Source organism: Myiozetetes cayanensis, unplaced genomic scaffold (genome assembly GCF_022539395.1).
Source record: "Myiozetetes cayanensis isolate MyiCay16 unplaced genomic scaffold, myiCay2020 scf21, whole genome shotgun sequence".
Classification (NCBI taxonomy): Eukaryota; Metazoa; Chordata; class Aves; order Passeriformes; family Tyrannidae; genus Myiozetetes; species Myiozetetes cayanensis.
The window spans coordinates 4,738,353-4,753,665 of NW_026087423.1; the positions used below are offsets into that span (position 1 = coordinate 4,738,353).

Here is a 15,313-nt window from a genome sequence, read left to right on the forward strand (position 1 = left end):
TCCAGCCTCCACGTGATGGTCCAAGAACTGCTCAAGCCCCACTCCAGGTCCCTTTTTAGGCAAGCAGTTGTGAGGCCTGTGCCAGTTGCCCAAATTCACCCTCCCTGAATTTTTCCTTCACTTCTTTAGTGAAATATTTTCCTTCTTGTATTTTCTTTTCAATCTCCCTAAGCTACCAAAACCTCTGATGAATCTCCACTGGTGCAATAAGGGTCAAAGTCAGATCAAAAAACATCTTTTTTCATTTCTGTTAAATGCTGGTTTACACTAAATTTCATGAAACCAGTGCTGGCTCTGCTAGTTGGTGTTTGTTTTAGGGAAAGGGGGTGGTTCCGTTGTTCCTAATAGTAACAAAAGTGAAATGTGAGCTCTGAATTGCTTTAGCTACGCTCAGTGGGGAGTTAGAGACCTCAGAGTCTCTGATTCCAGGCTGTTAGAGGCAGGGAATTGGAATAGCAACTGTTGGCACTAACAAAAGTCGAAATGAGTATAAATACAGTCAAGCAGGGCTTGTTCAGACCAGGCACAGCCAGCCCAGCAACCTGAGAGGGTGAGGTTCTCTTGAACTGATGTAAAGCCATTTGCAGTCATTTGTGCTGCACTTCTCAGTTGTCAGAAGGTTGCTCATTTAATCTGGGGAAACATAAACAGGAAAGACAAAGCATAAACAGACCCAAAGCAAAGCAAAGAAGGAATGGAAGGCCAGCAGCTCCTTTACCCTGTCCCTGCTCTGCCCTCTTTCAGACAACAAGGACGTGTCGGTGATGATGAGCGAGATGGACGTCAATGCCATTGCGGGCACCCTCAAGCTGTACTTCCGCGAGCTGCCCGAGCCCCTGTTCACCGACGAGCTGTACCCCAACTTCGCCGAGGGCATCGGTGGGTAAAGCAGAGGGAACCCCTGAGGATGGAGACTCCTCAGGAGGAGGCTGCTCCTGAAGCAGCACAAACACGAATTGACAGTGTTGGGCAGAAGCCTGAGCGAGCTGTGAGGGGAGTGGAACGGAGCTCAGAGTGGAGCGCTGGAACGGCATCGCCTTCCTGCGTGGCAGAGCGTGGGCGATTGCCCCACTGGATTGCGGGCTGCAAAAGCCCGGGTTTCTGAAGGATGGGTTCAGAACAGGATGCCCAGTCAGGCTTCCAGGGAAGCCCCCTCTGGAGGGGAGGGGGTGTACCCCATCTTACCTTGATGCAGGGGAAAGACATCCATGACTGAAGGTCTGAAAGCACTTGAACTGCTTGAGAGAAAAGGATTCTCTGGGCATCTGTGAAATAAAGGAAAGAGATGCTGTGGGATATTGATGTGCAACTCTGACCTTCCCTCCAGCCTTTCCACAGTCCATCCAGGTCCATCCCTGTGGGCTGGTTTGGGAGCTGGCACAGTGGGACAGATCCTCACTCCCTGCCTGGGGTGATGTTTTGTTCTCTCTCTTGCAGCACTTTCAGATCCTGTTGCAAAGGAAAGCTGTATGCTGAATTTGTTGCTGTCACTTCCAGAACCCAACCTTGTGACATTCCTTTTCCTTTTGGACCATTTAAAAAGGTAATATGTGGTTCCTTGAGACTTGAATTTAATGCGTACAGCACTGTTATTTTGAAAAGAGGAGCCTTTTCCTTAAATTTGTGCTGAATCACACAAATGAAGAAGCATTTGCTGATCTGCTGTGAATGCTCATCAGATAACTATTGTCTCATACTCACTTAGTGAGGCAGTAAATCCTGAATTCCATTCCCACTCATACTGAAAAAGGATTAGAACTGGAGGAAAGGGGTAACAAAAGAGTCAGGGCTTATCTTGTGCAAATGCAAATTCCTGCTGCAATGTCACTGCAAAACTGCACCTGCATCTGGGTCCAAAGGTCTGGAAAGGTTTTTGTCTAAGTCATGAAGCTTTGGCCATATTTCAGGTCTGGTGAGCCCTGTCTCAAAAGGTGTCTGAAATCCAATATGATCTCTTTTTAAAATAGATAGCACTTTGCCTAAATGCAGTTGTCAGTTCCTTGTTTAGTCAAGTCCTTCTGATCTTGTTTGGGTCTTTGTAATATGGTTTCAACTGTGAAAAGGTATTTCCATGCATTTGATATTAATGCAGTAAGCTGGCTTAATACCTGCCTAATGTGTTGATGATTTGTGTTGATATGTTGAACATACCAGAGACTGTTCCTGGAGACATGAAAGATCATCTTGTGACTGGAGTTCTGGATTAAAATCCAGGAAATCTGGGGTTTACTTGTGTTTCTGCTGCAGACTTTTGTGCCCTTGGGCAGATTTTTTAACCTTTGTGCCTCGGTTTCTCATTTGTAAAACTCGGGTATTTATGAAACTCTGCCTTGTGCTTTGTCTCTTCTCCCAGGGTTGCTGAGAGGGAAGGTGTTAACAAGATGTCCCTGCATAATCTTGCCACTGTCTTTGGACCAACACTGCTCAGACCTTCGGAGAAGGACAGTAAAATCCCTGCTAACCCAACCCAGCCCATCACAATGACTGACAGCTGGTCACTGGAAGTCATGTCCCAGGTAAGATCCTGAATGTGCCAGTGCCTCCTGTGAAGACACTTCCTGGGAAAGGCCTGGCCCAGCCACCCCACTGGGTTTTCATGGCAGTTTTTTTGAGAAACATAAAACAACTTCTGCCCTTAAAGGGGCATTTTGAACTGTTCATAGAACTGTGTTTCTTCAGGCAGTTCAGTTTGCCTCTGTACAGATACAGCTTTTCATGAGGGAGTGTCTGTTTGTGCATCCCCTGTGTGTGTCTGTGCAAGGGAAGAGTTTTTGGGAAGGTGTCTCCCAGCACCGTCCTGGTGCCCTGGGATAAAAGGACCAACAGTGTTTCTGCAATGCTCCTCAGCACTGAAACCAACCAAATCCTCTGCTAAGTTCACATTTCTTTGGCCACTGCTGCCTGTGAAGGCGATGCAGAGGGCTGGAACACAGAGCCTGTGTTACTGGGTCAGGCTGGTTTGTATGTTCTCCATTGAATACTGGCAGATTTTAGATCCAGTTTTTTCGGTGCACTGTAACACCAGCACCATTATTCCATCCTGGAAGCTGAAAAGGGTGTCTCTGAAGCACTGCAAGTTTTAGTATTTCTGCTGATGTTACACGGTGTATTAAAACAAATACTCAGCTGCTGCTTGCTCCCATGGAGAGAGCTGTAGGCGTGTCTGCCCGCCCTCCAACCGCAGGGATGAGAATGAGTGACCAGGGCTTTATGACCTTGTTCTTTCTCTTTCCAGGTTCAAGTTCTTCTGTACTTCCTGCAGCTGGAGACCATCCCTACCCCGGACAGCAAGAGGCAAAGCATTCTCTTTTCCACAGAGGTGTAGGTGCCTGCGGTACCAACGGGACACAAAAAACTGCTCTTGGCGTGACTCTGCCACCCCTGAGAAAAAGCTGACTGGTGTTTCCTCAGACGTGACTGGCCTGTTCCTGTGCTGGGGAATTCCGGCCCTCAGTGCTTCTGCTGTTTGTGAACCAGAGACAAGCTGGAGAAAAAGGAGAAAACCCTCTCCCCGTGCTGGTAGGACCAGAACTAAGCGGAGATGGAGCTGTGTGGAATCTCCACTAGAAGGAGCAATAGACACTCGAACAAATGCACCACGGAGTGTGGCCATTATTCTTGTTGGGAATGGGACAGAAGGTATTCCTCATTTTATGGATTTAATTTATCATAAAGAAACTTCAAGATTTCTACTGGACCACTTGATAGGACACCCCTTTTTGGGTGAGGGGGTGTTAAAGGATATATCACAACTGTGTCTTTAATAACTGCTGATTTTCAAGTACTGTTCTAGGCCACAAAAATAGCATTGCTTTGCAAGAGGAAGGAGAAGGGAAGGGTCTGGGATCTAAGATTCCCTCCTCAGAAATTCAAGTCTTGATTCAAATAGGGTTCTAAAGAAAACAGTTTTATGTACAACTAGAACTGTTGGTCTGTTTTGGGGCTGGGATTTTTTTGTGTTTGGGGTTTTTTTTGTCTCACCCAGCCCTTCAGGTGCAAATGTTTATACACCCCGGGGAAGGAGATGCCCTGCTCTTGCCTGTGTTGCACTTCTAATGGGTTTTTTGGGTTAAGGGAGACACATCCAATGAAGTTACACTATAAATATATACAGCAAATTAAAGAGAGGCAGGGAGGATAAGAGTCAGTAATTCCATTGGTTTTTTGCATGTAAAAGCATTAGCAACATTATCCAGGAGGGATTACTACATTCCTTAGACCCCACCAAACTCAATGAAAATTGATTGGGAAGACACTTAATTCCCAACACTCCAAAGAAAAAATATGTTATCACTGCAAAAGTAATTGAAGAATTTGTGGACAAAAAAAATGAATGGCTCTCAGTTTGGCTGGCTGCTTACTCCAGACTTTTGTCAGAACATCTTTTTTTTGATACTTGAATTTTTGGAGGCTTTGTAAGTTGCTTCTACAAGAGTCTTTTTCTGATAGATACAAACACTCTGAGAAATGTGTCAGAATGTACTTTATGGACAATCTAGCAAGTAGCATGCATTGTGGAGTCTCCAGAAATTCCAACCCTGTTTTAAATAAGAGCAGTGGAGAAATTTCTGTGGAACTCCATCCAGCAGTACAAAAGGTCTGGCCAAACACCAATTTTGTGTTTCCCTCCCTAAATCAGTTGAAGCCACAGGGGTTCCAGAGGCAGAAAGGGCAGCAGTATTTGTCATGGGAATTGAAACTGCAGAACCTGACTGCTGGTATCCAGAGCTGAGCGTTCTGGCTATGGAGCAGTCGTGCCAAACATCCCCAGGGGTGGGAGCGATGCCGCTTTCCTAAACTACTCCAGCCCCCACTTCCTACCCGGCTCTGCAGCATCCCGGTAGTGGCATCTGTCCATCACTGTCCTGGCAAGAAGAAAAGTACAGCTGGAAGACAAGGGAAGGACTCGGCACGAGAAGGGGAGGGAGGGACAGATTCTGAAAGATTGGCAGGGTCAGGTTGTGAACACCAATCGTGGGGAAACGCGACCCGGAAAGCAACCCCTTTGTGTGGAATTGCACATTTCCTGATGGGTGATCTGCAATCTCTCAGTTAAAAAAAAAAAAAATAGCAAAGGAGTGTTTCAAACAAATAGAAAGAAAAAAAATTAAAAGGGAACTGATTTTGTAGTCACTGTAATTCTGACTGCTGCATAATATTAGAAATTATTGTACTGTGAAGTTGCAAAATCAAAAAGGAACAAATATAAATTTCGATTTTGTGAGTATATCAATATTTTGCATGCTTTGTAAGGATTCTTATAGGAATTTAATATTGCTTAGTATCCCTCCCTCCTTAGGTCTGGGAGCAAACCTCTTTGTAATGTAATGTACAACTAGAAATTCCTTCTCTCTTGTATGTTATTTCCATGACATTCCAACTTCTGAACCTGCAAAACAGAAAATGTGTCTGTAGTAGGAGGTGCTTTTTGGGGGAGGGAGGGAATGAAGGCAAAGAAACTTGAAGGCTTAAGATTTTGATTTTTTTTTAATTTTTATTTTCAGTTTTTGCCTGTTTGAAGGTAAAAATTAGTCACGATCCTGCCGAACACTGACTTGAGCCAAGTCGTGCAGAGCAGTAAAGCACACCCGAGTTTTGTTTCTCTTGTTTTTGTTCTCCCTTTTCCCTGGTGCAATCCTACCACAGCAATCCTTGTACCACAGGCTGCACTCCTGCCAGCTCCCAGCTCGGGGGGATGGCCCTGAGGCAGAAGCACTGCTGATGACTTCGTGGAAAAGGGGAAAAAAACCCCAAGCTACAGCTGGTGGCTGGGTGATAACCTTTTCCTTTGGTGTTTGGAATCTGTGGCTGCTCCTTGCAGTGTTGAAACTGGAAAGCAATACCATAGTGACTGTGCCAATTTACTTTTGCCCAACTTTTTTATTTTTATTTATATAGGAAGTTAATTTTAATGTTGAATTACTGATCTATAGTATGTAACCACGAGAAAATGGCTTTTGCTTTGGTTACTGTGACAGGTTGTTGCTGTCAGTCTCTCATTACAGTGCTCAGTTCTAATGTAACATTATCTAACATGCAGGCATGTGGATCAGGGAAAAAAAAGGTAATTTAACTTAACCCGTTAATTATTTCTGTTAAGTATGAATATGTTTTCCCCAAAGCTGGTAATTTTGGGCTGGAAGAGATAGTTCATCATATTGCTGATGATGAAATCATGGACTGATTTGAAATACGAGAATTGATTTCTTGAATTTCCTTTAATTTTGCAATTAAGTTTTTTCAAATAGTCTTACGTTTTCAGAAATTTAAGTATTTCCAAAAGGCTTTTATGTTCTTTTCCCTGGGGATGTTGGTTGGATTTTCTGGTTTGTTTGGGGGGGTTTTATTGTGGGCTTTCTTTTTTTTTTTTTTACTTTATTTTTTAATAAGCCTTATCATACTTAAACAAAAAGGGAATTGTAAAACTTGGCTTTAGAGAAGGCCTTCTGATTTCTCCTCTTATATGTTCCCTTGTGAGTTGTGTCAGAAAACCAAGCTCTTCCATTTTCTGTATCCAAAAAGGTACAATATAAACCACTCAAGAGCAAACTAGCAAAAAGTTACCCTTGAGGTGTGCACTGGGAGTTTCTGCTCCTTCAGATTCTGGTGTATTGGAGAGACCTTTCTAGGAATGTCGCTTTCAGGAACAGGAATCTCAAACATTAAAACTTTCAACTAAGGAAATCCAGGTGATCAGGAGAGTCTGTGTCTCTCCAAGTTTAAGGAGAGGAATAAGCATCAGCTTCCTGGCATTTAGAAAATGTTTTAAAATGTTCGTGGGGTTTTTTTAACACTGAATAGGTTTTTAAATAAAATTAAAAGAAGTTAAGCAAAGGAAGAGGGAAAAGTTTTCCAAGGTGGACAAGAAATAACAGTTCCTAGCTCAGAGTCAGCTCCGTGTCTGTGTGTGCTTTGTACAGGAGGGGAGCGTTGGAAACCAAACTGCAACAGGTCCGTTCCAGTGCTGCTGGTGTTCCTTATTCTTGCACAGTTTTAACAAGTTGAGGTAGTAGCTAAGCTATTTCAGGCTGTATTTTAATGCTGCTATGTTTCAGTGCCCCAGCTAAGGGCAGCCCCCAGCAGTGTGGTGCCTGTCCTTGCCGTGCCCGCCGCCTGGAGCCAATCAACTCGTGGTGTTGGCCGTGAGGTGGTGGAACCACGGAGGATGTTTATGGGAGGGGCAGGGTTTTTGCAGTTTATTCATTTTACCCGTTCAAAACTCTGTTTTGTGGTTGTTCATGGTAGTTTTCTATGAGTTTATTTAAACAAATGTACTGTTCTTTAAAGCATAGGTGGATCTCCAGATTAGTTTGTCACCTGTGTAACACCAGAAGGCATCACAATGTGTTCATTTACCTTAACATACCCTTCTGTCAAGTATGTATAAAATGTGAACTGACCAGTGTGGCTTTTAAAAATGTTTAAAATCTGATGGCAAAACCCCAGCTCTCTCCGATTCCTCACTGGGTAATCCTCTTGTTTCAGTGCTTGGTCACCTACTGGGATAACTTTATCAGATTGTCATTCTTCTTATGGAAATTTTAGTATAAAATGGGAAATGTTTAAAAAAAAATCCTACCCTTTCTCTTTTTACTTTAATTCAAAATGACAGGGACTTGTAAAAGCAGAAGAACAGTACATTCATGCTGGATTTTAGGGGGCCTGCTTCTGTTCCTTGAAGAAGAAAAATCTGAAAGGGCAATTCCTAAGTAGATACAATCAAATTAACGAAATTCTTGTAGTCACTTGTTTATGCCCTCTTAAATTTGTAATCCAAGGATTTTTTTTCTTTTTAGACTAACATTGTCATTGTACTGTTAGTGAAAAATAAAGCTGGTACCATTCCCTTCCTTTAACACAGGGCCTGTGCAACTGAGGTACCAGAGCTTTGGGTTCATATTAGCAATGCTCCATTCTGAACTCAAATGAAATGAATGTTCATGTGTATTCTATGAAGTTTGTAATTGAATAGAATTAAATACATGGATTGCCCTTAAACCCAACAGAAGCTATAAAGGCAGCACTTACAGTTAATAGATTTTTCCGTAACAATCTTCAGGGAATAAAAGTAACACAAATGGAAAAAGAGAAGCATAATTAGGAGTCGCTCAGTCACATTGTCTGGGACTAGAAAGGAGTTCTCATTTTGAGCTACAGAAGGCAGCTCATGCCCCAGATAACTGAGCAAAGGCTGTGTGCCAGTAAATAAACATGAATATGGGAACGCCAGGAATTTCGCTACTGGAGCCTCCCAGTTCTGATGTGCTGCAGCCCCTCTTTCTTGGTACTGAACATCCACAGTTCAGTGCTAAGGAAGCCAAGGTTACCACTTGTTCTTTACCTTTTTTCCCCCCACTGTGGCAAAGAGAAGTGAAAAGCTCATAGAACCACACAGGTGGACTATTGTTTGAGCTAAAAGTCCTGGGCTGCAAGGATAACGTGCCACAACGTGCTGCAGTGATGAAGTGGTTGGGGCAGTGGGACCAAAGCAAACCTGAGTACATATGTTGTCTTGATTCTCCTCCTTCCATGACCATATCATTAGATTGCAACCTTTCAGGTCAAGCAAATTCATAACTGCTCTTGCCAAGAATTAGAAAATTATAAAATGACTTAAGTTTCCCTCCACTGTTGATTCTCTTTGTGTTACTGCCTTATAGTAACATTGCTGAAGACCACTGAAAAACATGCAGGTGAACCATGTGATGGCTTTTCACATCATTTATTTGCTGCTGCCATGTTTCACCTTGCAGTAAACCAGACCCCTCCTTTTCCAAAAGAACCACTTCACATCATTCTGCACTATAGCAACTACCACACGGGGAGGTTTAGTTTGTAGCAGAGCTACAGAGCAGAGCACTGGAGATAATTAAAGTATTTCCAGTCTTCTTGTGCAGAATGGACCAGGTACTGCTAGAGCTCTGAGCTCACATAGGCCTGTGTTGTGAGCTAAGAAAGATTCTATTATTTACAGCTGTTCAAGCATATTTGGGAATTAATATGATTACAGAGTCCCCCAGCCTAGCAGGAGTGTTTGCTCTACTGCTTTGTCTTAATTGCAGTCATGTTCAAATCCTCACGTCAAAAATGGTTCATCAGAATAGAAAAAAATTGTATTTTCCGCTAGAGCTTTTGCCTGTGTAACTGCTGCGGCCCTTTCCCCAGTGGAGGCACGTTCTGAGAGCCTGAGACATTCCACAGATGAGCAGTTTCTCTAATCTGCAGAATGATTTATACCACACGGCATTTTATATCCCTGTGGGTGTACAAAAGGGCAGGCTTGTGTACCAAACAGCTTCCTGCCTGGGAGGAGGATCCAGCAGCTTCCTGGAGATGACCCCATGGTGGGTCACAGCGGGTGGAGCCCAGCAGAGAGCAGTTGGCCTTGCTGCTGCTTGGATGCTCCCACCTCCCCTGGGGCACTTGGATGAGGCCCAGAAGGCAGTTTGGAGAGTTCCTTCTTGCTGCACCTAAATGAGTGATCAAATGCCCATCTAGAGTAGCTCAAACGTCCTCCATTTTAGTCCCATTTCGGGAGAAATTTGCCAATTTGGGATTATGCAAATAGCTGAAAGCTGATCCATAACTAACACCTCTTTCATACATGGTAGGTGGTAATGTAAAGCTGCCATAGCTGATGGTCATTTCTCCACAGCAGCCTCTTCTACTCCCCTCCTTCCCACTCACAGCCCCAGAGAAATCTCGTCTTGGGTTTCACACTCACACACAAAACTTGCAGAATCCTGGATAAAACTTAGCTATGCAGGGACTGATGTTTCAAGAGTTGGGATATCAGGACTAAAAAGTGATTACCAAGGTAGCAAAAAGAGGGTAATGAATCGTTGTGATGGATAAATTGGAGAAGTATCACAATGAAACGGTGAATTTAAAAATGATCTCACAGCAGGACACAAACGTTGTCCTTTCTGTGTCTGTCCAGCAAAAAAAGTAAAACTCAGCCTTCTCTTGCCTATGTAAGTTGTGTAGTTTGTTCTTATCTCTAGTATTATAAGTGTTTATAATCCGTGAAGAATTCCAAGGAAAGGAGTTAAGACTATTTATTTAAATATAAATACAATTAAATTATATAATTAGTGCTAAATTATCAAGTGTAGAAGACAACTTGTTATTGTTTGGATAATTTTGGGTTTCATCAGAGCTAATACTGTTGGCATTGTTTTAAACACTACCATGTTAGGGAGTCAGTTTTTGACATTTTATACTGCTGTTGCTAGTGCTTCAGTATCTCATAGTGCTCTGTTTTGGGAAAGAAAACCTAATCCAAATAGTTTAATACTGAAAGGTGTTGAAACTGTACTGCTAAACATCTCTCAGTTTAGGCCCAAAGAGAAGAGAAAAAGGAAAGGGAAAAAAAAGTGGGAAAAAATTGTCATTCTGGATTTTTTTTTTTTTTTTTAACTTTCTGAGAAAAGCAGTATGAAAAAGGGATCCAAAAACTGTATTTGGGGGAAAAAACGTCTTAAGGCATTTGTAGCCTTTCTTTGTACACAATGTTAAATAAAATCTCCTGTATCTATGTTTGTCAGGTTCTTTTGGTCTTATTTAAATAAAAGTGGGCCTGTATTACACTGAATGTGTGAATTGCATTCAGCTGAGTTTGCTGGAGGTGGGGAATCTAACACTGCTGTGTCCAAGTGAAAGATTCTTGTTTTACAAGGTAAAAGCTGTATCACTTAAAATCTAGAGGTTGGTCCAGGGTTATTGCTGAATTAAACTAAAACAACTGTAATGTGTGGAAATAGTTTACATGTAAGGTAGAGAAGTAGCTGAGCAACCCAGTCCATGTTGAGATCTGTGTGAATCCTCTTGCAGGAGTTCTGCTTCAAAACCCAGCCTAGTCTCAGACCTTGTCAACTTTACATTTGTGTGCAGAGCACTTGAACTGCTAAGAAATCAGCTCTGGCCTCCAGTTCTTCAAACACTGCATGATAAGTAGTGGGGTTTTGTAGGAATCAGTTTGGAAACTGGATCCGTTGTTTAAATCAAGTTTACTTGGTGCTTTATTTAAATATTGTTTAAATTATTAATGTAATAAAGTACATTTATGTTTCAATATAGTCCAAATTTAATACAATATATAAACATTTCTGTAATAAAAAGGTACCTTCTTGAAAGCGCTAGCCAGTTGCATTCAGTGTGGATCACAAGGATGACACAGCTCAATGGCAATGCTGGAAGAGGATAAAATGCAGCTGAGTGCAGTGTCCAAAACTACAATGATTATCCTGCTTACCCCTGAATTGGGCAAAGGAGGGGAAACCCAATCACTGTTATCCATCCTTCCTACCAGTGGTGTATCTATATAATAGAAGATACTTTTCCAATAGCTTCCACGTGGAATTCTTCTGCCAAATGGTTCTCCCTCCATCAGAAAGTGTACCCTTGTCGTGCATCCACATGGAACAGCCCCTGGGTGAGCCTGGAGGGGACCGTGTGCTGTGCCAGGCACTCTGCTCATACAGCCACGTTCCTACTGTGTCCAGCTCCCCTCTGACTGCCAGCCTGGTGCTTCTCAGCCGCTGCTTCTGGTTGCTTTTCCCTGCTTGAAGACCCAGGGCAAGCTACACTGCCACGGGCTCGAGGTGAACTGTGGCGTGCTGGCTTGTGCAAATCACCCAGGACACTCCTGCAGGAAGCTCTGGCCCTGGAAGGAGAGAGAACGAACGAAACCTAAGGCTGGAGCGGGATGAGAAAGAACATGAGTGTATAGTACAGATGTTCTGTGCAAATTGCTCCACCTGAGCAGGTGTCTTTCCCTTTTCCAGGCAGCCCTGAGGCCTGGACAGGCTGCCCTGAGGCAGGTGGTCCCCTGAGGCCCTGGGGGATACAGCTGTCAGTGTGAGGCAGCATCAGCACCAGCGGTACCTGCCCGACTCGAGACATTGTCTGCTCTTTGTTAGCAGCCTCCAGTTATGGAGATTCTGTAATCCTCTGGGGCAATCTAATCCAGAACATAACCACAACGAGAAAGTTTTCCTAGCAGACAGCTGAATCACTCTTGCACACATTACAGCACAGAATGCAGAAATGTTATGCATTTTTTTCAGTGACCTTTTAAGTTCCAGAACTAGGATCTGAGGCATATGCACTGTCAGTTAGCAGCTTGTTCACTAATTCACTGAGCTGAACAACAACTGCTTCCTGCTGGAAAACAGAAAGCTGAGTCCTTTGTGGGCTACCGTGAGAAATACATTGTACAAAACGAGTGCAGACATTTTTCACATCCCTAATACAGAAGTAATGCCATTGAAATGCTGTTTTTCAACTGATAAATATCTTGAAAAATGATCTAAATGTAAAACCACAGAACAACGTTTTGCTGAAGGTATCATGGATCAGAAAATCTCGTGGAATGACATTGGTGGCACCAAGAAAATAAACATCAGAAATATTAATTATGTCTAAAGGAGCATTTTACTGTCAAACAAGTACCCTGTATCCGTGCAGCAGCCTTCCAGGGGAATCCCCACCAGGTAAGAACAGGCAGGGTTGATAGAAATGGATGGGGAAGGACATCTCAATAAAATGATCACCTTTGTAAGACATATAAACAGGAAAATTTTCCCACAATGTAAATCAAACTCTGTTGTAACATCTGGCAGCATACATCCTCTCAGTTTTGGAAGGAATTCTGATTAAATATAGATGTCATTTACTTTGATTTACTATATTAATAATTAATAGATAATGAGGGGACTGCAAATCTTACTTGCCCTCGCCAATCTGCAGCCTATGAATTCCATATTCCTGTGAATTCTATTCCTATGAATTCTAGGAAGGAACATACCTCAAGGGAGAGGCTGCAACACAATCTTACAGTGAAATGTTTCTTTTGCTAAAACAGCTGAGCTGCTGTTGGGAGAGAGGCTTTAACCCACAGTCTGAGCTAAACAGAGGGGAAACTTTCACAGGGATATGTCAAATCAGCACATTTTCCTCATTGCTGTGTTCATAGCGCTTCCCAGCCAGTGCCTGTAAATACAAACTCTGCTGTACCTCCCACCACAGCGCCCACGCTGCAATTTGGGTTTATTAGCTGCAGCCGCTGGTTATTCATGACTAGTCAAACATCCTGCACACCGGTGAGCCTCAAAGCTCAGCTTAGTGTGTTTCAAAGGAGCTCAGGCTCTGAAAGCTTGTGTGCACACGCAGTTCTTGTAACCTAAGACAAAGCTATTCTCTACCACAACGTTCTGCTTTTCTTCACAGTGGCTAGTGTGGGGCTATGTTTTGCATCTGTGCTGAACAAAGTGATGAAAATTAACTCTACCTCACTTAAACCATGACATTCATTTAAACGTTTGCTTCTCGCTTGGATGAAAAGCTGCAATTATAAACCTGGACAGTAAGACACAGGTTTAGGAGACCCGCTCGCCCTCAGAAGCGGAGCTGGGAAGGGGCTGGAGCAGCGGGAGCGGCTGAGGGAGCTGGGGGGGCTCAGCCTCCTTGGCTGGAGCAGCAGGAGCGGCTGAGGGAGCTGGGGGGGCTCAGCCTGGAGAAAAGGAGGCTCGGGGGGGACCTTCTGGCTCTGCAACTCCCTGACAGGACGAGAGGACACAGTCTTAAGCTGCGCCAGGGGAGGTTTAAGTTGGACATCAGGAGGAATTTATTCACAGAAAGGGCGATTAGACACTGAACGGGCTGCCCGGGGAGGTGGTGCAGTCTCCGTCCCTGGAGGCGCTTAAGGGAAGACTGGACACGCTCAGTGCCATGGACTGGCTGACACGGCGGTGTCGGGCCGCAGGTGGGCCCCGATGATCTCAGCGGTCATTTCCCCCTCACCGGCCCCTCTAATTTCGCTACCCCGCGGTTCAGGTGCGAGGCTGACCCGCCATGAGGGAGGAGCCGCCGCGCGCACGCGCCGCCCGTGGCCGCGCCCCCCCCTCCCCTTTCCCCCTCAGGGCCGCCGGGGGGGGGCGGTGCCGGCGCGTGCGCGGCGCGGGCAGGGGGCGGGGCGGAGGCGGAGGCGGGCGGAGGGGTCCCAGCCGCGCGCGCGCCCCTCCGCGCCCCCTCCTTCCCCGCCCGCCGGCCCGGCCCGCGCGGAGCCCCCGGAGCGGGGCCCGGAGCACCGGGAAGGAGGCGGCGGCTGCCCCGGTAAGCGCCGAGCGCCGGCGGGCACAGCCCGACCCCTGCCCGGCGGGGGGTCGCCCGCGGGCTCCGGCAGGGCCTGCGTGCCGCTCTCCGGCCGCAGCGCCCCTCACGGCCGCGGGGAGCCCCCCGGGCGCCGGCTCCTCCTCCCCCTCATCATCGCCCTTTCCCCCCCGCCATCCTCCCCGAGGGGCCGCGCCGTCACCCCGCGGCGGTGACACCGCCCCGCTCCCGCCTCGGGGGCCCCCCGCGCCTCGGGGTCCGCCCGCGGCATCCCCCGCCCGCCCCGCGCGTCCTCGCTGTCACCGATCTTGCGGCCGTGTCCCCGCGGCGGGCACCGCTCCGCCGGCCCCGCCAGCCCTCCTTGCTTCCCGCCGTGAAATGTTTCTCTTTGCGGTGTCTGTGAGAGGGGTGGTGGGTGCGTGCGGGAGCTCCCCGAGGGGAAAGGCGCAGCGCCCGCGTCCAGCACCTTTGTAGCGGGGTTTCGGTGCGGTTGGGAGCACCTTTGTTTGGGTTCTGATCTGGAGCGCCGTTTTTTCTCTGCGTTTTTTGTAGCTGGAAGATCCTACAAGTTGAGTTTTGTGCCTGCTGTCTGCCTTTCTGTGCCTCGCAGTATTCCGTCTTGCAAGGCTTTCATGACCTCGTATTACCAGGGATGGGGAGGGAGGCGAGTTCCTAAAGCTGTGCCAAAACCAGTCACCAGGCTGCTCTGAGAGGTTCTGTGTCCTCAGAGACAAAACCAGTGCAGTGCTGATGCTCAGCAAACTGCATCCTTCTCTCTACAGCAGCACCTCACCGTCTGTGATTGCAGAAAGTGTCTGTGCTAGGATCTGGAACACAGTTCTCTTGGAGCAGAAAATGCGTCATGTAAGTGGTTCCACTGGGTGAAAAGTGCTCTGAAGAGCCATAGGTTCTGTCGAAGGGCATAGTCTGTGCAAGCTCTGCTCCCCAAAAGCAAACATAAACCTTCTGGAGCTGTTTCCTGCTTCATTAACGGTATGGACTTTGGCTGCTGAAAGATAGGCAAACTAAAGCCAGTGGCTGCTTTTAACACTATGGGTCACAGTATAGTGCTGCAGTAGCTCAGAATTACAGTTGCTGCTCTCTCTCCAGCCTGGTTGATTGTTGTTAGGTAGTTGCTAAGAAAAATGAAAAGAGAGGGTCATTGTAAACAGTCTGAGATTAAAATTGAGCAGCTGAGACG

The 15,313-nt window shown here is 45.7% G+C and overlaps 2 protein-coding genes across 3 annotated transcripts in view; both read left to right on the top strand.

The window, feature by feature from the left end:
- Positions 1 to 10,537, top strand: part of BCR (BCR activator of RhoGEF and GTPase) — a 99,233-nt gene extending 88,696 nt beyond the window's left edge. The window contains exons 20-23 of the mRNA XM_050318862.1: positions 745 to 879; positions 1,438 to 1,543; positions 2,354 to 2,516; positions 3,236 to 10,537. Of these exons, the coding sequence (XP_050174819.1) occupies positions 745 to 879; positions 1,438 to 1,543; positions 2,354 to 2,516; positions 3,236 to 3,325 (494 nt within the window). The 3' untranslated portion in view covers positions 3,326 to 10,537. The remainder of the gene's footprint in view (positions 1 to 744; positions 880 to 1,437; positions 1,544 to 2,353; positions 2,517 to 3,235) is intronic.
- A 3,442-nt stretch (positions 10,538 to 13,979) lies between these two features.
- The window catches only part of SPECC1L (sperm antigen with calponin homology and coiled-coil domains 1 like), a 65,221-nt gene continuing 63,887 nt past the window's right edge, over positions 13,980 to 15,313 (top strand). The window contains exon 1 of one of the 2 annotated variants that reach the window (XM_050318864.1): positions 13,980 to 14,115. The gene's annotated coding sequence lies outside the window, so the exon portion shown is untranslated. Of the gene's footprint in view, positions 14,116 to 14,915; positions 14,977 to 15,313 lie in introns of those variants that run through there. The other variant, XM_050318863.1, reaches the window with a different exon arrangement.